Source organism: Hyla sarda, chromosome 13, assembly GCF_029499605.1.
Source record: "Hyla sarda isolate aHylSar1 chromosome 13, aHylSar1.hap1, whole genome shotgun sequence".
NCBI classification, from domain to species: Eukaryota; Metazoa; Chordata; class Amphibia; order Anura; family Hylidae; genus Hyla; species Hyla sarda.
The window spans coordinates 27,248,122-27,272,251 of record NC_079201.1 but is presented as its reverse complement, the minus strand read 5'-3'; the positions used below and the strand labels follow the sequence as shown (position 1 = coordinate 27,272,251).

Genomic DNA, 24,130 nt, shown 5'->3' with positions numbered 1-24,130 from the left:
CCCCTATCCTTTGGATAGTGGATAAGATGTCTAGGGGCGCAGTACCCCTTTAAGGACTGAGCCCTTTTTCGCAATTCTGACCACCGTCGCTTTACGAATTAATAACTCAAACGCTTTTACCGAATATTCTGATTCTGAGATAGTTTTTTCGTGACATATTCTACTTTATTTTGGTGGTAAATTTTCGGCGTTACTTGCATGCTTTTTTGGTGAAAAATCCCAAAATTTCATGAAAATTTTGAAAATTTTGCATTTTTCTAACTTTGAAACTCTCCACTTGTAAGGAAAATGGATATTCCAAATACATTTTATTTTTATTCACAAATACGATATGTCCACTTTATGTTGGCATCATAAAATGGACATATTTTTGCTTTTTGAAAAAATTAGAAGGCTTCAAAGTAGAGTAGCAATTTTCAAAAATGTCATGAAAATTGCAAAATCTGAAGGGACAGATGTTATAGAACTACTACTCCCAGCATGTCTGGGCAGTCTAGGCATGCTGAGAGTTGTAGTTTGGTAACATCTGGAGGGCTACCGTTTGGGCACCACTGTAACAGTGGTCTCCAAACTGTGACCCTCCATATGTTGCAAAACTACAACTCCCAGCATGCCCAGACAGCCTTTGTCATGCTGGGAGTTGCAGTTTGGCCTTCCTAGTGGTTGCCACAGTAAAGATCACTTTACTTTCACTTTCCTTCCCCCCCCCGTCGTTTCCCTACCTGCGCCTGTCTCCAGCGATGATCGGGGGTCGCCACGCATCTTCTCCTCCAGGTACCGGCCTCCATCTTCTCCCCACGACATCCAGGGGTGGGCAGAACGGGGGGTTGCCCACTGTCCTGCGCTGCCATTGGTCAGAATCAGTTCTGACCAATGGCAGGGAATAGGAGGAGATCGCAGCACTGCGACCTCACTCCTAGCCCTCAGGATGATTGGGGTTGTCACTGGGAGCCCCGATCAGCCCGGAATAGCAGAAAATCGCATGTCTGAATTGAGGCATCCCGGTCTGGTCCCCAACCGGCTAGCGGCAGGGACCGGAATTCCCACGGGCGTATGCATACGCCCCACGTCCTTAAGGACTCGGGATGCAGGGTGTATGCATATGCCCGGCGTCCTGAAGAGGTTAAGGAAAAAAATATATAAACTTTTTACATATCCTAGAAACATTTTTTTTCAAAGGTCGGGGAATAGGTGCTCAGACCCCCGGTGATAGCTAGAACCTGCCGGGAGAAGCACTTGCTAAACTTTATAAACTATCCTTAAAGGGATAAAAACTATTTTTTTTTTTTTTTAAATCAACTACTGCCAGAAAGTTAATCAGATTTGTAAATGACCTCTATTAAAAAGAAAATCTTAATTCTTCCAGTACTTATCAGCTGCTGTATGCGCCAAAGGAAGTTCTTTTCTTTTTCAATGTCTTTTCTGTCTGACCACAGTGCTCTATGTTGACACCTCTGTCCATGTCAGGAACTGCCCAGAGCAGGAGCAAATCCCTATAGCAAACCTCTTCTGCTCTGGACAGTTCCTGACATGGACAGAGGTGTCAGCAGAGAGCACTGTGGCCATACAAAAAAGAAATACATAAAGAAATGAACTTCCTGTGGAACACACAGCAGCTGATAAGTACTGGAAGGATAAAGATTTTTAAATAGAAATAATTTACAAATCTGTTTAACTTTCTGGCACAAGTTGATTTAAAAAAAAATGTTTTTCACCGGAGTACCCCTTTAAAAAGGTTGTCTCACTAGGAGCTGCAATGGCGATCAGCAGATCACTGTGGATGCAATGGAGTATTACTTGGTAGTTATTCAGATAGACTGTATAAGCTGCTGAAAGCTGCTCTCGGATTTGGCACATAGAGAGGATCCTGTGTGGGGGACCCCTTCTGTGGTGTGGATATACCCAACTGGGTGGGGGGTACAGAACCTTTCGTGTTAGTGGCAAATTAATTCTGGACGGTCATTATTACCGAGGCAAATATGACAGTCCGGAAGTAGTGTAGGGCAGGAAGCATGACCAATATACCACGACTTGTCCCGAATGCTTTACGGATTGTGTACAATTATGGTGTATTTTGTGTCCCATGTTATTCTTGCAACACTTCATAAATGTGCTCCAATGTGATGGGCATACAAGAGTTATCCGGGCATAGGGCTGGAAACCTCAATCTACTGGCGATGGAATAAATAGCAATGAGTGCAGGCAGACCACGGTGCCACAACCTTAAAGCGGTACTCTGGTGGAAAACTTTTTTTTTTTTTTAATCAACTGGTGCCAGAAAGGCAAACACATTTGTAAATGACTTCTATTTAAAAATATGAATCCTTCCAGTACTTATCAGCTGCTATATACTACAGAGGAAATTCTTTTCTTTTTGAATTTCTTTTCCGTCTGTCCACAGTGCTTTCTGCTGACACCTCTGTCCATGTCAGGAAGAGCAGGATAGGGTTTGCTTATTAGCTCCTGCTCTGGGCAGTTCCAGACTGTGGTCAGACAGAAAAGAACTACAAAAAGAAAATAATTTCCTCTGTAGTATACAGAAGCTGAAAAGTACTGGAAGGATTAAGATTTTTTTAACAAAAGTAATTAAAAAATCTGTTTAACTTTCTGGCACCAGTTGATTAAAAAAATAAAAAAAAATAAAATGTTTTTCACCAGAGTACCCCTTTAACCAAGTTGACAAACACAGAACTAGAGGACCCTCTTTCAGACTGGGGTTTACAGTCCATGGGAACACAGCACAACTTTGGCAGGACTCCCAGATGTCTTACTGAACAGAATTACTTGTCCAGTGATGCCAACCAGGGAACCATCTCAGTGTTCTTGTTCTCAGACATAGCTCCCCTAAGTTTACAAGTCTTTCATTCATGGGATTACAGTGAATACAGTAGTCATGGACTTACACGTCGGAGGTCACCACCAGTAACACAATTTATACTTGTATGGGAAAAAGAGGACTTGGCTCGGCCAAACAAATCACCCACATTTACAGTTTGTATAGTAATTATATAATATGATAATCGACTGAACAACAATCTACTTTAGGTAAGAATCTTAAAGGGGAACTCCGCTGCTCAGCGTTTGGAACAAACTGTTCCGAACGCTGGAGCCGGCGCCGGGAGCTCGTGACGTCATAGCCCTGCCCCTCATGATGTCACGCCCCGCCCCTCAATGCAAGTCTATGGGAGGGGGCGTGACAGTCGTCACGCCCCCTCCCATAGACTTGCATTGAGGGGGCGGGGAGTGACATGAGGGGGTGGGGCTATGACGTCACAAGCTCCCAGCGCCGGTTCCAGCGTTCGGAACAGTTTGTTCCAAACACTGAGCTGCGGAGTACCCCTTTAAATAACATAGACATATTTGGTAGTGTGTTAACCAGTACAATGCATTTAACCTCTTCAGGACATAGGGCGTATGGATACGCCCTGCATCCCGAGTCCTTAAGGACCGAGGGCGTATCCATACGCCCGTGGGAATTCCGGCCCCCACCGCTAGTCGGTTGGGGACCGGAGCCGGATGCCTGCTGAAATCGTTCAGCAGGCATCCCGGCATATCGCCCAGGGGGGTCATTATGCCCCCCCATGTCGGCGATCGCCGCAGATCGCTGGACAATTCAGTCCAGCGATCTGCGGCGATTCCGGGTCAATCGGGTCTCCGGTGACCCGGTGACCCGGAATTACTGGCTGTTCGGGGCCGTCTCTGACGGCCCCGAACAGCCAGAGCCTGCAGGGGTGAGGTGGCACTGGTGCCACCTCACGATCGCCCTGATTCGTCGGCCGGATTACCGGCCGACCAATCAGGGCGCCTGCTGCGGGTGTCACTCCCGCACCCGCTCCGCCCCTCTTCCGGAGGGCGTGAGCGGGTGCGGGAAGACGACCCCCGGTGCTGGGGACCCCGATCCCCGGCGCCCCTGTTGGGATCGGGGCCCCAGGAGCAGCTGCGGCGGCGAGGGACAGTCCAGCGATGAAGCAACAGCAGGAGGTGAGTTACAGCCTCCTGCTGTTGCTTAGCAACAGCTCCCAGCATGCAAAAAGGGCATGCTGGGAGCTGTAGTTATGCAACAGCAGGAGGCAGACCACCACAACTCCCAGCATTCCCTTATGGGCATGCTGGGACTTATGGTTTTGCAACAGCTGGAGGCACATTATTTCTATGGAAAAGTGTACCTTCAGCTGTTGTCTAACTACAACTCCCAGCTTGCACAAACAGCTAAAGTGCATGCTGGGAGTTGTAGTGGTGCATCTGCTGGTTGCATAACTACAACTCCCAGCATGCCCGTTGGCTGTCGGTGACTGCTGAGAGTTGTAGTTTTGCAACAGCTGAAGGCACACTGGTTGTGAAACTCAAGAGTTTTTTTTTACCTAACTCAGTGTTTCACGACCGGTGTGCCTCCAGCTGTTGCAAACTACAACTCTCAGCAGTCACCTTACACCATGCACCGTACATGCTGGGAGTTGTAGTTTTGCAACAGCTGGAGGCACACTGGTTGTGAAACACTGAGTTAGGTCACAAACTCAGTGATACATAACCAGTGTACCTACAGTTGTTGCAAAACTACAACTCTCAGCAGTCACCGACAGCCAACGGGCATGCTGGGAGTTGTAGTTATGCAACAGCTGGATGTCCCCCCCAATGTGAACGTACAGGGTACACTCACATGGGCGGAGGATTACAGTAAGTATCTGGCTGCAAATTTGAGCTGCCGCAAACTTTCTGCTGCAGCTCAAATTGCCAGCGAGAAACTACTGTGAACCCCCCGCCCGTGCGACTGTACCCTAAAAACACTACACTACACTACCACAAAAAATAAAATAAAAAGTAAAAAACACTACATATACACATACCCCTACACAGCCCCCCTCCCCTCCCCAATAAAAATGAAAAACGTCTGGTACGCCACTGTTTCCAGAACGGAGCCTCCAGCTGTTGCAAAACAACTCCCAGTATTGTCGGACAGCCGTTGACTGTCCAGGCATGCTGGGAGTTTTGCAACAGCTGGAGGCACCCTGTTTGGGAATCACTGGCGTAGAATACCCCTATGTCCACCCCTATGCAATCCCTAATTTAGGCCTCAAATGCGCATGGCGCTCTCACTTTGGAGCCCTGTCGTATTTCAAGGCAACAGTTTAGGGTCACATATGGGGTATCGCCGTACTCGGGAGAAATTGTGTTACAAATTTTGGGGGGTATTTTCTGCTTTTACCCTTTTTAAAAATGTAAAATTTTGGGGAAAACAAGCATTTTAGGTAAAAAAAAAAAAAAAATTTTTACATATGCAAAAGTCGTGAAACACCTGTGGGGTATAAAGGTTCACTTAACCCCTTGTTACGTTCCCCGAGGGGTCTAGTTTCCAAAATGGTATGCCATGTGGGGGTTTTTTTGCTATCCTGGCACCATAGGGGCTTCCTAAATGCGGCATGCCCCCAGAGCAAAATTCGCTTTCAAAAAGCCAAATGTGACTCCTTCTCTTCTGAGACCTGTAGTGCGCCAGCAGAGCACTTTTCACCCCCATATGGGGTGTTTTCTGAATCGGGAGAAATTGGGCTTCAAATTTTTAGGGGTATTTTCTGCTATTACCCTTTTTAAAAATAAAAATTTTTTGGGAAAACAAGCATTTTAGGTAAAATTTTTTTTTTTTTTTTTACGTTTGCAAAAGTCGTGAAACACCTGTGGGGTATAAAGGCTCACTTTATCCCATGTTACATTCCCCGTGGGGTCTAGTTTCCAAAATGGTATGCCATGTGGGGTTTTTTTGCTGTTCTGGCACCATAAGGGCTTCCTAAAGGTAACATGCCCCCCAAAAACCATTTCAGAAAAACGTACTCTCCAAAATCCCCTTGTCGCTCCTTCCCTTCTGAGCCCTCTACTGCGCCCGCCGAACATTTTACATAGACATATGAGGTATGTGCTTACTCGAGAGAAATTGGGCTACAAATACAAGTAAAAATTTTGTCCTTTTACCCCTTGTAAAAATTCTAAAATTGGGTCTACAAGAACATGTGAGTGTAAAAAATGAAGATTGTGAATTTTCTCCTTCACTTTGCTGCTATTCGTGTGAAACACCTAAAGGGTTAAAACACTTACTGAATGTCATTTTGAATACTTTGGGGGGTGTAGTTTTTATAATGGGGTCATTTATGGGGTATTTCTAATATGAAGACCCTTCAAATCCACTTCAAACCTGAACTGGTCCCTGAAAAATACTGAGTTTGAAAATTTTGTGAAAAATCGGAAAATTGCTGCTGACCGTTGAAGCCCTCTGGTGTCTTCCAAAAGTAAAAACATGTCAATTTTATGATGCAAACATAAAGTAGACATATTGTATATGTGAACCAAAAAAAAATGTATTCGTAATATCCATTTTCCTTACAAGCAGAAAGCTTCAAAGTTAGAAAAATGCTAAATTTTCAAATTTTTCATCAAATTTACGGATTTTTCACCAAGAAAGGATGCAAGTATCGACAAAAATTTACCACTATGTTAAAGTAGAATATGTCACGAAAAAACAATCTCGGAATCAGAATGATAACTAAAAGCATTCCAGAGTTATTAATGATTAAAGTGACAGTGGTCAGATGTGCAAAAAACGCTCCGGTCCTTAAGGCCAAAATGGGCTCCGTCCTGAAGGGGTTAAAGCATTATCTGTGATGAAATGTATAAAAACAAATACATAAACAAAAATTTCCGCAGAAGAGCGTTTTTATTTGTTAAAATAAAAATTGGAATGGATAGAATGGATTTTTTTTTTTTTTATGTTATCTGATACATTATGATCCCCAACTCATTTTGATAAAACGGTAGCAAAACTGCACTGTGTAAGAGCACCCTCAGGCTGGATTTTCTCTTGTCTTTTGGAAAACTGCAGTTTTTGAGCCAAAGCCACAAGTGGATCCATGATGAAGAAGAAGTATAAGTCCTCGCTTTATAGTTCCCATTCCTATTGAATACACTTCTGGCTTTGACTCAGAATTGTAACTGCAGTTTTCCAGAAGACCGCCAAGTGGAATATAGTTTTTTTTTAGTTCCTAAAGAGGTTAAAAAATGTGTAAAAACATCTGGTCCAGTAACATGTAAATATATGGAACAAACAATTGTAGCGCCCACGCCTGGAAGTAAGCCATGTCTTAACACCGTAAAGACATGCGCTGTAAATGTACGGCGCTGCAGCAAGTAACTCTGTGCACAGCGCCGTACATTTGCGGTAAGGCTATGAAGCGAAGCAGGAGCTGCACATGTTTCACAGCTGAATCAGCAGCCAGGGACACACCACTAATGGCGGACATCAGTGATCATGCTGATGTCCACCATTAACCCTATAGATGCTCTAATCAATGCAGATCACGGAATCTGTAGGAAAAATGGATGTGCTGGTGGGTTCAGGTGGGCTTATCGGACCCCCACAGTGTTATCACTGGGGTCCGATGAGGGCAAATTGGGTCCGGAGGTCTGCTATTCAACTCTGATGTGCAGGATGGCCAATCTTCTTCACCAGCCTGGCTCTGCAGGGCACCAATAGTACTGACCAGTACTATAACATTACATAGTACTGAACAGTCCATAGCAAACTAATGATAGCATATAATAGCTTAAAATGTGTAAAAATAAATATATATAAAAAAAAGTTTAAAAAAATATATAAAAGCCACCCCCTTTATAAAAATATAAATAACCCACCTTTTCCCATAAAAAAGTTAAAAAACAAAAACAAAAAAAAACAACTAAGGCTACTTTCACACTGCTGTTGTGACGCACCGGCCGTTGCAAAATGACGGAAGTATAGCGGGAGAAAAAAAGAGAGCATGCACCATCTTTTTCTGCCGCTATACTCCTGTAAAACAACAGATCCCATTATAATCAATGGGATCCGGCCATGCCTGTTGTGACCCGTTAAGATAACGGCTGTTAAAGGCCAAAAATAGAGCCTAACAGACCCGTTAAGGGCGGGTCAAAACGGTAGAGTGAAAGTAGTCATATTTGGTATAGCAAGATGCAGAAATGTCCAAACTATTAAAATATGTTGTGTAATATCCCACACGGTAAACGGTGTAAACGTGAAAAAAAATACCAAACGCCAGAATTGCTTTTGCTCCCTTTATATGTCAGAATTTTTTTTATTAATTTTTATAAAAAAGTTATCAAAAAGTTCTATAAAAAAAAAAAAATCGTACAGATAAAAACTAGAAATCACATTGCAAAAAAAGTGTTAGCCCTCGTACAGATCAGATTATGGAAAAATAAAAAAAGTTATGGGGGTCACAATATGACAATTTTAAACATACCAATGTTTACATTTTTTTTACTGTTTTTAAAAGTAGTACACTAATAGAAAAGTATGTAATCATGGGTATCAGTTTCATCGTATTGTCCCACAGAATAAAGGAAACATGTTATTTTTACTGTAAAGTGCACTGAGCAAAAATAAAAGCCCCCAAAATTACCAAATTTGCGTTTTTTTGTTTTTTTTATTGCCCCCTGAAATTTATACATATATTTTTTTTTGCTTAGCCATACATTTTATGGTAAAATGAAAGGTGTCATTATGAAGTACAATTGGTTGGGCAAAAAATATGCCCCCATGTGGATCTGTGGATGGAAATATAAAAGACCTTTGTCTCTTTAAAGACAAGGAGGAAAAATGAAAATGTAAATACAAAATTTGTATGTGCCTCAAGGCTAAAATGGGCTGTGTCCTTAAGGGGTTATCCTTAAAGGGGTACTCCGCTGCTCAGCGTTTGGAACAATCTGTTCCGAACGCTGGAGCTGACCCCAGGAGCTCGTGACGTCATAGCCCCACCCCCTCATGACGTCACACCCCGCCCCCCTCAATGCAAGTCTATGGGAGGGGGCATGACAGCCGTCACGCCCCCCTCCAGTAGACTTGCATTGAAGGGGTGGGGCGCGATGTTGTGAGGGGGCGGGGCTATGTCATCACGAGCACCCGGTGCCAGCTCCAGCGTTCGGAACAGTTTGTTCCAAACGCTGAGTAGTACCCCTTTAAGGGGTCATTTTGGCTACTGTTTCAGCCTGTCCAAATAAGGATAATTCATAAAAAAATATTCATCCAGGTATGTTCTTAGGAGGGAAGCAGCTGATCCATTGAACTCAGTCTCGTATGTTATAGTTCCGAATTTTTGGGGTGTTGTGGGATCCTCTGCCCTTGGTCTGTCTGGTATTGAGGGACTGGCTGGGCTTTTCTGAACCTTTCCTCAAGGAAGAATGTTTTGTATTCTGATTCCTCAGTCCTGGATGACTTCTTGTAGTGGTTACTATATGTAGAAAAAACCCATAAGTCATAAATAGCTTCTTATTGTTAGCTCTAGGCACAATAAACACTGACACATAGCTGCTAAAGAAATATATAGAACCTTCACAAATCATTTTACATACACAATTAATATACATAAAAAGTGGAGTTTCATTGTAAATGAACGATATTTGTGCTGGTCCAGACTTACCATCTGTATTACTATTTGTTCACATGTTGCGACTGTTGCGAATACACTGTGGATTTTCAATCATAAAATCTGCAGCTTATTACTACAACAAGGTGGATGGGATTTGTAGACACCTAAGGGTGCATGCTGTGAAAAAATAAATTCACAGAAAATCTGTGCGGAAACGTAGTGTCAATTTTAAAGCCGCGGCACGTCAATTAATGGTGGTGGATTTTTTCCCATTAACTTTAACAGGGAAGTGAATATCTACAACACGGCAGCAAAATCTACAACTGTGGACACCAGGAAACCAACAAGCAAACGTTAAACATGTTAGTGCAAAACACTGCACTATAGTCTATGGGACTGTGGTTATGTCCACGGCAGCACATAAGTGTCAATTCCAGCACACAGTGAGTACCACGTATCCATGGGGGGGGGGGCCTAGTGAATGACCTGTAGAGCGCTGGGACCAAAGTAACAAAGGCTACCATAACTAACACACTACGCCGCCAGGGACTCAAATCATGCAGTGCCAGACGTGTCCCCCTGCTTAAGCAAGTACATGTCCAGGACTGTCTGAAGTTTGCTAGAGAGGATTTGGATGATCCAGAAGAGGATTGGGAGAATGTCATATGGTCAGATGAAACCAAAGTAGAACTTTTTGGTAAAAACTCAACTTGTCGTGTTTGAAGGAAAAAGAATGCTGAGTTGCATCCAAAGAACACCATATCTACTGTGAAGCATCGGGGTGGAAACATCATGCTTAGGGACCAGGACGATTGATCCGTGTAAAGATTTTGAGTGAAAACCTCCTTCCATCAGCAAGGGCATTGAAAAGTAAATGTGGCTGGGTCTTTCAGCAGGACAATGATCCCAAACACACCGGGCAATGATCCCAAACACACCGGGCAACAAAGGAGTGGCATCGTAAGAAGCATTTCAAGGTCCTGGAGTGGCCTAGCCAGTCTTCAGATGTCAACCCCATAGAAAACCTTTGGAGGGAGTTGAAAGTCCGTGTTGCCCAGCAACAGCCCCAAAACATCACTGCTCTAGAGGAGATCTGCACGGAGGAATGGGCCAAAATACCAGCCACAGTGTGTGAAAACCTTGTGAATAATTATAGAAAATGTTTGACCTCTGTCATTGCCAACAAAGGGTATATAACAAAGTATTGAGATGAACTTTTGTTATTGACCAAATACTTATTTTCCACCATAATTTGCAAATAAATTCTTTAAAAATCAGACAATGTGATTTTATGGATTTATTTTTCTCATTATGTTTCTCATAGTTAAAGGGGTACTCCGCTGCTCAGCGTTTGGAGCAAACTGTTCCGAATGCTGGAGCCAGCGCCGGGAGCTTGTGATGTCATAGCCCTGCCCCCTCAATGCAAGTCTATGGGAAGGGGCCTTGCAAGTCTTGCAATGCAAGTCTATGCGGAGTAACCCTTTAATGTATACCTATGATGAAAATGACAGGCCTCTCATCTTTTTAAGTGGGAGAACTTGCACAATTGGTGGCTGACTAAATACTTTTTTGCCCCACTGTATAAAGCTGCTGTCACACATGGAGGACACATATAAGGCTTCTGTCATAAGGCTCCATGTGTGACAGCAGCCTTATATGCGTCCTCTATGTTTGACAAGAGCCTAATTTAGGCCACTTAGGCCATAGATATTGATGTAGATTGTACGAATGGCAGTGCCTATTTAAGCTAACAAACTTTGCAAAGATCAATAGACAAGCAATGAATGTCTATGTGGGGTGGCTCAGCCCAGCAGCTTTGGGAGAACTGAAAATTTAGTGATGATGCCTGGAGAACAGAAGTTTGTTGAAAAATGCCATGTAAGTGAAATAATGGCCAGAAATAGTGCTGCGCCTCATGTACATACACAAGGCAGCTTATCCTGTAAAGTCACCTGAAATGACAGCTATGCTTTAAAGCCTAATAATATATATTCATATGGACTGATGCTATCAGAAAGTACATTTCCCTCTCTTTGGTTGTGATGGCTTAAGCCAAATCTATAACCACCTGGTTATTACATACATTATTGTATCCGTTGATTTTATAGTCTGTAGTTCTACTGCAGCAATAAATATAACCACATAGGATAATATACTGAAATTCTGAATGGCAGACTTATCTCCAGAAGGTTATCAGAGCAGACTGAGGAGAGGTCCGTGCTGGTGAATGATTTACTAACACTCTGCAATGTGTGGCATTTCACCCAGACGGATAGTTCTCAATAGCCTGATGTGAACACTGTTGACATTGCGTCTGATGGGAAGTGGTGTGATAACCTACTGACAGCTCCAAACTGCATGAGGCAATAAGCTGCGGCCCAATGAAGTCTCCAAGCCTTTGCAATGTTGCTCAGAAGTTACAAAACATAGTTATGAAGATCAGGCCAAATACTGAAACTGGAATCATATTAGAAGGTGACTGCCTAAACTTTAAAAGTTAAAGGGGTACTCTGGTGGAAAACTTAAAAAAAAATAAAAAATCAACTAGTGCCAGAAAGTTAAACAGATTTGTAAATTACTTCTATTAAAAACTCTTAATCCTTCCAGTACTTATCAGGTGCTGTATAATACAGAGGAAGTGCTTTTCTTTTTCGATTTCTTTTCTGTCATGACCACAGTGCTCTCTGCTGACACCTCTGTCCATTTTAGGAACAGTCCAGAGCAGCATATGTTTGCTATGGGGAATTTCTCCTGCTCTGGACAGTTCCTGACATGGACAGAGGTGTCAGCAGAGAGCACTGTGGTCAGACAGAAAAGAAATCCAAAAAGAAAATAATTTTCTCCGTAGTATACAGACGCTAATAAGTACTGGAAGGATTAAGGTTTTTTATAAAATAAGTAATTTACAAATTTGGCATCAGTTGATTAAAAAAAAAAAAAAAAAGTTTTCCACCAGAGTACCCCTTTATATGGGCACTGTGAGATGAAAAAAAAAACTTTTTATATTTTGTACATCTTGGCAAAACAATAGTTTTTCTAATATACTTATTTTTTTTCTTAATTTTTTTATTACGTTTTATTAAAGAAAACTACTTTGAAAATCCCACCACTAGGGGTCCCCATACCTCCTGGGACACTGATGGGTCCTTCAGCAGCAGCATCATGTCCAGGGGTCATGAACACTTCACAGGACACAAGATGACTGATTGACAAGGCTGCAGGCGGGCCTACCTCTGCTGTGCTCTCTCCCGGCCTGTCTGCCTGTGTGAGTATGCATGGTTCAACCACTCTACTCACATTTATCTAGATCAGTGGTCTCAAACTGTGGCCCTCCAGATGTTGCAAAACTTCAACTCCCAGCTTGCCCGGACAGCCGTTGGCTGTCTGGGCACGCTGGGAGTTGAAGTTTTGCAGCATCTGGAGGGCCACAGTTTGAGACCACTGATCTAGATGTTCTCTTCCTAACCTAGTGTTTTCCAAACTGCCTCCAGCTGTTGCAAAACTACAATTCCTTGCACGCCTGCTCAGCCAAAAGATGTTTGGGCATGCTGGGAGTTGTAGTTTTCAATTGGCTTGCTCCAGAGATCAGTGAGTCAGAGCAGACTGAGGGAGGGGGAGGAGTCATCAGTGAGGGAAAGAGACAGACCCGCCCCCCTCCCTCTGAAGGAACAGAAAAGACAATGAGCAAGTAAATAAAGGTATTTCTGAGAGAAATATAGGTTGTAGCCACAAAAAAGTCATATGTACATGATCAGGATGAGGAACTGAGTGACATATAACAGATTTATTTTTTGTGGGATCTGACAGGAACCCTTTATTAACCTTAACTAGGATCCATACTGTTACCCTGCACTGCAAATACAATGATCTGTTCATGACAAAGCATTGGATTTGTTATTGAAGCTGGGAGGTAATAAGATGTAGTGATCGGCTGATATGGACAAAAGCTCCATTCTTCCTCTGCGCCATTCTTTTAAATTCTTCCCCATTCTTTGGGTAAAAACATGTGTGGGTTGCCTACTGCCCATAAGTAGAAGTAAGCTGCTACAGAGCAGGACCTCCAAGAAGACCAGACCACTATCCAGCTGATTCACTGCATCACCCAAAAAAAAAAAAAAAAGGACCATGTATTGTAAACTATTACTGCACCCAAAAAAGTGGCTCTAAAATTAATATTTATTATACTTTTAAAATACTGGTCACTGGGGCAAGACCGTAACCAAACTGATAACAATACAAGATTTAAACAATTATAAACAAGGTTCATCAGGGGAGATTTAAAAAAACGAAGAAAAAAAGAACAACAATGAATGCTAGGGGGGGAAATGATTATCCTCACCCGAGCACACTGTGTTGTCTGACACCATAAATGAGGGTAGTGTGCAAAAGTCACAATGAATTCAACCTTAAAAGGGGTACTCCACTGGCCAGCATGGGGAAGTAAATGTTCCGAACAGGGCTGTGGAGTCGGTAGATAAATGTTCCGACTCCGCAGTTTTTTGTACTTCTGACTCCTCTGTATTAATATGCGAATGTATTTATAAACACTTACAGTTGAATCCAAGAAGCTGTTCCACCAAGTTCTTCTAAGCTCTTCTAGCAGAGAGAGGTAGTCGGGCAGAAGGTGCTGCCTTCTCCTTTTTGTGTGCTGATCTGCTGCTGAAGATAGGGCAGTGGGAGGATCCAGGAAGGGGCATTTATTATAAAACATGATTTCCCTAGTAGAATCCCATAGTCATGTTTAAAGTTTAAGCTAACAATCAGAGTTTACAAGTTTTTATAGCCTTAGCTGAATGGCAGCAGTTTTTCCAATGGTTTACAGCTTCAGTCTTGAACTATTGACCCTCCATTCCCTTCACTTATACAAGTGTCTCTAGTCCTGCAAAAAACATATTTACTTAATCCCTTATCAGTGAGAGGCTAGGTTACCCATGGGTTCCCTGTAACAGCAGAACACAACACCATGGAAAGTATAAGTATTGCCGCTCCTAATTGTGCGTTGCGTGCCATATAGTGAAGCACATGAAAAGCATGCTTCTTCAAGGCCACTTAAAGGGGTTATCCAGCATAAGGTGATTTTAGTACATACCTGGCAGACAGTAATGGACATGCTTAGGAAGGATCTGCGCTTGTCTTGGGCTAAATGGCTATGCTGTGAGATTACCATAACACTGTGGGTAGCTTTCTGTGAACTTGTATTTCCTGTTTTCAGTTTTCTTGTTTGCCTACAAATCCCATGATACCATTTTCCTCCTTCCCACACATCAGCTATCCCACCCATTGAAACATTAATGAGCTGCAGACCTGTGGTTTTCAATCAGAGAGCCTCCAGCTGTTGCATTACTTGCAGATTGCTCTCTCCACCCATTGAAGCACACAGATTCCCTGTCATCAGCTGACTAGTGAGTCAGGTCTCGACCGCATTGCAAGCTGGGAAAAATCTGAGACAGCAGTCATTTTGTATGCTGGTAAAAGTAAATATTGGGATGAAAATCACATAAGAATTGTGAGAAAACCGTCACACACAGGTAAAGACACTATATTATGAACTACACTAACTTTACAGCCCCTGTAGCATAGTCAAATAAAAAAAATCCTGGAATACCCCTTTAACGTGTTTGTTTTGCGGTTACGTGAGGCACTGCATGCCATTAATTATAACTTTTAGTGAATTGGAACATTTAAACGTGCTTTTTTTTAAATTCCAATCTAAATTTAGTCGGAGTCGGTGCATTGTTTGCTGATTCCGACTCCAAGTACCCCAAATTTCGTCCGATCCTCGACTTCAACTCCACAGCACTGGTTCCGAATGCTGTTTTTGCGGGGGTCGGCCAAGCCTCTCGTGACATCACGGCCACGCCCCCTCAATGCAAGTCTATGTGAGGGGGCTTGACAGCATGCTGGGAGTTGTAGTTTTGCAACAGCTGGAGTCACCCTGGCTGAGAAACACTGCCATAGGCTTTTCTCTGCTTAATAAAACAACTACAACACAACGGACAATAACAGTACAGCGGAGATTTAAAAAATCCCATTGACATGGATGGGATCCATTACCTTCTTTTTTCATCTCTGTTGCTAATTTTTATAACAGCAATGAAAAACGCTGTAAACTCAGCCTAAAGAGGAAAACTATGTGACCCAAGTTGCTGTCTAGCCTTGGCTTAATATTTTATGAAGAGGTCGCTGCTGATTCAAACATTTTTTGTATAAATCAATAGTACAGGAGAATAAAATAAATTCTGTAATAACTATATTTTAGCAAAGAAAATGCCTATTTAACCACTAATCAAGCTGCTTTCCTGCTCCCCATTCTCAACTCAAAATTCACATTACAAAATGGCTACAATTCATACTGAGAGATGAGACGATATACCAGCTCACTGAGGGATCAGCTTACATACTGCTGATATGTCTATGAAGAAGGAAGGAGAAGTGGGGGAATAGATGGAGAAATCCAGTGACAAACTTCGTGATGGCACAGAGACTATGGGAGATTATAGTGAATATTAAATTACACCACAACGATTGCTTTACATTGTTCAGTATTGATCTATAATGTCCTCCATGCTACTACTTCTTCTGAAAGTGTGCTATACAAACATTGAAGAACAGGATCCCCCATTCTCTGTGTGTGAAACGTATGGGAGCCATTATAGAAGTTAGTCCCTACCTAAATGTCATATATGATGGCCAGAAACATGAAGAGTCTCATGTAGACACAAAGGACAGCTTATCCTAAATAAATAACACCACCAGGATTATATATGTATATATCCTGCTCCACGGGATGTTTCTGTCCTCCCTGACATCCCCTTATACACAAATATATGTGTGTGTAATCTCATTGCTGGGATATTCTGTAAAACTCTAGAAAAAACATCTGCAAGACCCAACACATCTCAACATTATCATTTGTCCCTTCAAAGCCTGTATCATAATTATGAAAACTCTGTGTTAGAAATGTGTCTAGAAAAAAAAAAAACCTTTCCAGCCAAAAAACTGAAAACTGCTTTGTAATCCTAAAAGTCTTTGCCCTGCTTAACTGATCTCCTGCTTGCACACTTTCATACGATGTGATAAAGCACTGGCGCTTCTGACACAGCACTTGGCATCTCATCCACTGGGAACGATGTTACTTCAGTCTGGATTTCTCACACACACAGATAGCACAGGTCATGAAGACAAGTTGTGTAATAGAGATACCACACAACAACACGGCACGTGATCAGGAGGTGATGACCGACAGTGACACTTGCTCTACGGCCAGGTTTATCACAGGTCAGCGCAATGGAAATAATATCCCAGACCGTTTGAATTCCACATAAAACATCGAGTAACTGAATTATATTAGGATTTACAGTCCTCATTCACAGCTAAGACTTCTGCTTGTGTCCTATAACTAGTGTGGAGACCATTGTGAAAACTCATTTTCACGTCTGAGCAGGGAAGGAGTGAACACTATTCTCACCCACTCCCCCTATCCCTGCCTACTTATGTACTCACCCTAGGCAGCAGGTCCGTAACCACGGTGCTGGTCCCTTCCTATATAAGTGACGTCCGTAACAGTCAACACAATAAACTACAATAATACAGACACAGGTTAGGGTACAGTAAACCACGGTTTTAGGTCCGGTCAGAAAACCAGATACGGGGCAAAAATGTGCCGACAGAAGTCACCATTTGACTCCGGTCGGCTCATTGAAATTCATTAGATACGGGCTGGATCCGGCTGGGATACAGGTGCGCCAGGTTTTTGCTCCCTCCAACCGGATCAGGTAGCCGTACACTGAAAACGTGGTGTGAACCCACCCTAAAAGGGGTACTCTGCCCCTAGACATCTTATCCCCTATCCAAAAATGTCTGATCGCGGAGGTCCCGCCGCTGGGACACCCTGCGATCTCCGTGTAGCACCCGGCGTTCTGAAAGTTATTTTCAGAACGTTGGGTTTAGGCGGCAGTGGTCGTGACATCACGTCACGCCCCCTCATGCCGTCACATCATACCCCCTCCATTCATATCTATTGGAGGGGGCGTGGCGGCCAATTCAAGCAAATGGAATCCATATAGAAGTTTCTAGTCTGAAAATCATTTGTGCTTTATGCTTTTGGCAACTAGAGCTACATTTAGGGAGAATTTGTATAAGATAATCCGTGGAACCCATCACTATACTGTAAATACAGTGATACATTCACATGTAAATAACTCTCTGCAGATTTTCCGCAGTAGATTTTGTTGCTATCTATTGATTTCAAAGGGTGCTGCAGATTTTCCACAAATTATGTACATACACTGGATGCGCCGCGGATATGAAATTTCTGATTTGAAGTTGTATAATCCACACTTGATTTTTGCAAGGCAATTCTTATGTATTTTTGATTGATATCTTAATAAATTGGAATCTGGATATGGAATCTGCAGAAAGAATAGACATGTTGAAATTTATGGGACTCTGCTGCAGCTGAATGTCCATGCTAATTTTTATTGAGTCGACATTCCGCCATGTGATAAAGGGTGCATTCTGGTCAGGTGAAATTTTTGATATTCCAGGTGTTAGATGCAGACTGTAAAAACCCAAAGGGTTACTGTGGAAACGCCCTGTTATCTCGATGGTCAGCTGATCTCGTAGGCTTTTCACATACTTAGCTCCCTGTTTAAACCCTCAGTATTCATCCAGGCCTTGCCTGCGAAAGAGCTCTTACTCCTAGCTAGCATTTATACTGTATCTTGTATTTCTGGCATATTTGACCCATTGGCTCCGCTCTCTGACTCCTCTCCTGTTTCTGCAATTTGGCTTTTCTGTTATCTCGGCTTTTGGACTCTGACATATTGTGTGTGAATGTTTAGTTATTATTTCTGTTAGTGTGTGTGATTCCATACAGTGTCCCGACCTCAGTTTGTATTGTAAGTTTATTTTGTTGATGTTTTACTCCCTTCCCTTATTCAGGCAGGGACTGTCATCGTGGTTGTGGACCCCTCACCTAGGGTGGGTATGCAAGGAGGCAGGGCAAGTGGGAGCGCGTGAGTTCAGGGCTTAACTTTTCCCTGCCCATACGTGACAAAGACTGACTTATGTTTTCACCCCTATACACTGAAGGGTAAAATCCACTGTGAAAATGTGTTGCATTTCCACAACAGAAAGAACATACTACAGATTTGATAATCCACAGAATGCTCCTGTACATGTGGACAGTGTTTTCAAACCCCCAACCGCATGTATTGTACTGTAATTTGCTGCCGGATCTTCACTACTTATAGTGCGTGGAACAAGTAGTACGGCGCTTGAATGGTGTCACATGTTGATGGCGGCACTCATGTGCCTATTATTGAAGTCTCTTAAAAACATTCACTTTAGTATTTCTTCCATATGATAATAAGCATTTTTACCATAATATCTTGTCTATCCTGTAGCTTCCTGCAGCATGAGGGAATCTTCCAAATATGCATATTTTAAGTATTATGCTGTAGAGCAGACACAACATCTACATAGAGCAGTGTTTCCCAAACAGGGTGCCCCAAGCTGTAGCAAAACTACAACTCCCAGCATGCTCAGACAACCATTAGCTGTCCGGGCATGCTGGGAATTGTAGTTTTGCAACAGCTGGAGGCACCCTGGTTGGGAAACACTGACGTAGCGGAGAATCTTTACCTTGCGGAGCATCTTCCTGTGAGCTTATTAGAGATGGACTTGACCCCATATCCAGGATTTTCCAGACCTCCTGTGAAGAGGAGTCCCCTTGTATCCAAGATGCCTCTGAGCTGTTCATGAGACGTCCATGTGGTGATGGTGACATGTTCTCTTTCCATGTAGGTTTGGGCTCTTCAGAGGTAGAATACTGTGTAACATAATAAGCACATTTTACAATAAATCCAAGTTATATGAATATTATAATTTGTTAGGTAGTGCATATAAACAAAACACAAATCCACAACAAAAACATTTTTTTAGAAGCTTGGTCAGGGAAAGCTGCGATTCTACTTGGAATTAATAAATACGCTCTAATAAGACTGCTATCCTGTATAAGGTACTAATGGAAAGTATTACTAGATTGTGGTGTAAGATATATTTTAAAATATATAGACTTTTTATTAAATCCTACACATTACCAGCACACAAAATAAAGGTGTAGAAAAATGCTTTTCTTACACTACAATGATAAATGCCGGCTAGTATCTCCAGGAAAGGCTATGGTCCTGGAGTATAAAGGAGCATCTTTTGTGAAATATTCAGATGATGTAAGGTTTTGTTAGGTCTGCTTCTGACAGACCTACGATTCTACACAAGATATTCAAGAGATTTTACATAAACTTATTATAAACTAATAAAGAGTGTTAATAAGTATGCTCAGACGGTGCTTCTGGAACCGACAGACAGTCACCACTCTAGTGCACCACCGCTTGTTGGTAAGTACCACTGATATTTTATGTTATATTATACCATGTATACTCCCCTTTTTTTAGTGCTGCACTGGCACCACCGAGGTATTTACATTTTTATAGAGCTGGCAGGGACTGCCAACCTGCCATTCCATTTAAAACAAAAAGTTGGGGACCTGTTCTGGAGATCCCAGGAGTGGTGATGGGTCTCTTATCCCCTATCCAAAGGATAGGAGATACGATGTATGATCGCATGGGTCCCGCCTCTAGGGACCCCCTCGATCTCGGTGCAGCCCCTGGCATTCTGTGAGGGCCCTGCCTCCGAGACGGAAACGTCACGGCCACGCCCACGCCCACTAGCGACTTCACACCACACCCCTCCATTCATGTCTATGGGAGGCGGTGTGACGGCCATGAATGGAGGGGGAGTGGTGTGACGTTGCTAGGGGACGTGGCCGTGACATCACGTCCCCGTCTCGGAGGCAGCGCCCGGCACACAATGGGGGGCTGCACTGAGATTGCGGGGGTCCCCAGCGATCATACATCTTATCCCCTATCCTTTGGAAAGGGATAACATGTATAAAACCAGAATATACCTTTACCTTATCCACAGGATAGGGGATAAGATAGGGGATAAGTGTGACATTGCGAGGAATCCAAGCCCCGCTAGGCCCACCACCACCTGGGGATCACCAGAACAGGTCCCCAACTCTTTGTTTTGAATGGAATGGCAGGTTGGCAGTCTCTACCAGCAATATAGAAAATGCAAGTACCCCCGGTGGGATAAGATGTATAAAGCCGGAATACCCCTTTAATTAGTTGGATGACTCCTTTAAAAATGGAAAAATGCGATTGATGCAGACAGAACTACTGCAGTGCACACCATTGAAGACAGGACAATTGCACATAACTGATGTACCTGCATTGCAGCTGAAGCTACAGAACTTTCCTGGTTTCTCTTGTTTTTGACGCCTGTAGTAGATTGATCCATGGCAGAAAGACTGTGAGGTTTCTGGTACTGGGCAAACTGTAACTCCTTGAGAAGATAAAGATAAGTGTAGGGAAATATTAAAGGGAATTCCTCAGTTCTAAGGTAGAAATCAACATATGCAAATGTTAAGAGCAAGTTCATGCTAGAACAGATACACTGCTGATATTCCCGTTCTTTATTAAAGGAAAGTGGATGAAACTATGACAAAACATCTGTGTGGAATCTGCAGAAAGTATTTGTGGTGCAGACTATAAAGGGGTACTCCGCAGGAAAAAAAATGTTCTCAAATCAACTGGTGCCAAAAAGTTATACAGATTTGTAAACTGCTTCAGCAAGAATATCTTAACCCTTCCAGTACTTATCAGCTGCTGCTCCAGAGAGTTGTGTAGTTCTTTCCAGTCTGACCACAGTGCTCTCTGCTGACACTTCTGTCTATGTCAGAAGAGGTTTTCTATGGGCATTTTCTCATGCTCTGAAAGTTCCTGAAACGGACAGAGGTGGCAGCAGAGAGCACTGTGGTCAGACTAGAAAGAACTACACAACTTCCTCTGTAGCATACAGCAGCTTATAAGGACTGGAAGGATTAAGATTTTTAAATTGAAGTAATTTACAAATCTGTTTAACTTTCTGGCACCAGTTGATTTAAACAAATTTTTTTTCCCGCTCTGGAGTAACCCTTTAAACCCACAGCATATCAATTTATGTGGTGGATACGTTGTGGATTATTCACACTGACCTCAATTCTCTGACACAATGTGACTACCAACCTAACTTTCTGGCAGCGCCTGCTGTGTAGACCGTAAGTCACTTTCTCTATTCCTTTGAGATTGACATCAAGGGTCTCATAGGAATGAACAAACATGGCATTGTGTCTTAGTGCTAATATTTTAGCAATAGCCTACCTGAGAGGTTAGCTGGTACTGCAGCCCTTCCAATGCTGACAGACGATTCTGCGTTTCTGCTGCTTGAAGTTTAGTAGGAGGCATTTTTATAACAGAAGGGATGGAATCTTTGGGTGCGTTTCCTGTAAAAGATAATGTTTACTATAGTCAGTATGGCAGTGTGTTCCAATCAGGGTGCCTCCAGCTGTTGCAAAACTACAACTCCCAGGATGCCGTCACACCCCCTCCCATAGACTTGCATTGAGGGGGCGTGGCCGTGATGTCACGAGGGGCGTGGCTGACCCCCGCAGCGCAAAAACAGCGTTCAGAACCAGTGCTTCGGAGTCGAGGAGTCGGACGAAATTTTGGGTTGGCTGTCCTGTTTCCAGTGGACACTACTAGGAATAGGAACCTTCATTGCTGGTGCATAGCTTGTTACAAGGAAAGGCTCCAATAACCATACTGCAACCAGCCAAGCACCTGTATATTCGTCACATGGCCAGCACAGGTATTCAGTCTCTGATTTTAAACAATGCATGTTCCCATTCAATATAGGGATATGTTGGCACTTCCGTGGAATCTGCAGTGGTGCACAAGGTAGGGTAAAGCCACAGGTAGAAGAAAGATAATACCCAGCAATACCTATAGGCAGACAGTTGAGGAAGGCTCCCCCACCGAAACGCGTCCTTGTACTACACTATGGCATCATAAATCTTCACTGTGCATTACTGGTGAGTGCTGGGTATCATCTTTCTTCTACCTGTTCTCATTCAATGACTGCAAGCAGAGATCTTCAAAAGTGTGATGCACTTATACACAAAGTCCGAGGGGGGTGGTTGAAGCAGCGCTCGGCAAACCACCTAGGAAAGCTGGGAAGATTGTGAAAGAAGGGCTAAAATGAAGCCCGCCTGATATTAAAACAGAATTTTAACTTTATTCAAATCTCAATCCACAAAGCGTTTCGAGGGGCACAGACCCTCTTCGTCAGGTCTTTTTAAAAAGACCAGAGGAAGACTAAATTTGATCCTTTCTCTCCCGATCTGCGCCGAAGAGTAACTCAGCTTTTTCAGGTAGTCTGCGGAGCGATAGTTCAACCACCCCCCTCGGACTTCATGAATCCCTGTCGTTTGGGAGGCTACCAGGCTGTTACCAGGACCATCGCCATCCCCCACAAGTGTGCAGATTCACTACATACAAGTGACAGTGTTGCACTGCCAGGAGAGTGCATGGTACTACACCTGCTATACTGCTGTCCACAATGGATAAGCGGCGCTTACATTGTTGTCCTGTTTCTATTTTCTTTCTTTACATATGAATTTATACACATAATATATAACAAAACTGCCTCATTTTCTGATAAAAGAATAAATAAGTTGAATTTGCTTCTAAGGCTGCATTCACACGGCCGTCTAGACCAGTCCCGTTCTTCTCCCGTCAAAAATAAAAACGGACTTTAAAAAATAAAAAACAACAATAACGGATGCAAACGGATGTTATCCATTTGGATCCATTATTATTTAGTTAATAAACCCCCCCCCAAATTAATTTTTTTTGTTCAGAGCATGCTCAGAAATAAAAACGGATCAAAAAACGGATTGAAAAAGCGGATGCAAACAGATGACATTAAAAGCTTATCCGTTTTCCATAGACTTCAATGTTAAATTTACTGCATCCGTTTTTTCTTCCGCTTTTTTTTTTTACGGAAGAAAAGATACTGCATGTGCCGTTTTTTCTGCCGTCAAAAAAAAAAAAGGAAATGAGCGCAGACGGTATTGTAAAAAAAATCCCATAGATATGAATGGGATTTGTTTTCAAAACCGTTTTTAATCCATTTACAGCCTGCAAGAAGGGAACCGAAATGGGAATAAAAAAACGTGACAGACGGCTGTAAATGGATGACATTAAAGGCTCATCCATTTTTCATAGACTTCAATGTTAAATTTACTGTATCTGTGTTTTCTTCCGTTTTTTTGACGGAAGAAAAAATACTGCATGTGACGTTTTTTTCTGCCGTCAAAAAAAATGGAAATGAGTGCAGACGGGATTGTAAAAAAAAATCCCACTGACATGAATGGGATTTCTTTAAAACCGTTTTTAATCCGTTTACACCCTGCAAGAACAGAACCGAAACGGGGATAAAAAAAAAAACGGGGACAGACGGCCCTGGGAACGCACCCTAACCCTTCTCCTTAACAAATCCTTTCTAGAAGTCTTGGAGACTGCAGGGGTAAAGATGTCGTGCGGTGTTTCCCAACCAGGGCGCCTCCTGCTGTTGCAAAACTACAACTCCCAGCATGCCCGGACAGCCAAAGGCTGTCCGGGCATGCTGGGAGTTGTAGTTTTGCAAAAGCTGTAGGCACCCTGGATGGGAAACACTGATGTGGTGGCTCACAGATGGTGATTGTCAATGGAGTGGATCGTGCACTAAGGATGGGGTCAGCTACAGTGAGAACAATGGTGAAAACCACTCCCCACAAATAG

General features: G+C 42.9%; 1 protein-coding gene across 4 annotated transcripts in view; it reads right to left on the bottom strand.

Annotated features, from left to right (window-relative positions):
* Positions 1–8,919: 8,919 nt before the first annotated feature.
* Positions 8,920–24,130, bottom strand: part of CCDC57 (coiled-coil domain containing 57) — a 99,983-nt gene continuing 84,772 nt past the window's right edge. For 3 of the 4 annotated variants that reach the window (XM_056550030.1, XM_056550028.1, XM_056550031.1), the window contains 4 exons: positions 21,671–21,792; positions 20,697–20,813; positions 19,050–19,236; positions 8,920–9,266 (listed from right to left, as the gene is read on the bottom strand). In XM_056550030.1, the coding sequence (XP_056406005.1) occupies positions 9,103–9,266; positions 19,050–19,236; positions 20,697–20,813; positions 21,671–21,792 (590 nt within the window). In that variant the 3' untranslated portion in view covers positions 8,920–9,102. Of the gene's footprint in view, positions 9,267–19,049; positions 19,240–20,696; positions 20,814–21,670; positions 21,793–24,130 lie in introns of all 4 variants that reach the window. The other variant, XM_056550029.1, reaches the window with a different exon arrangement.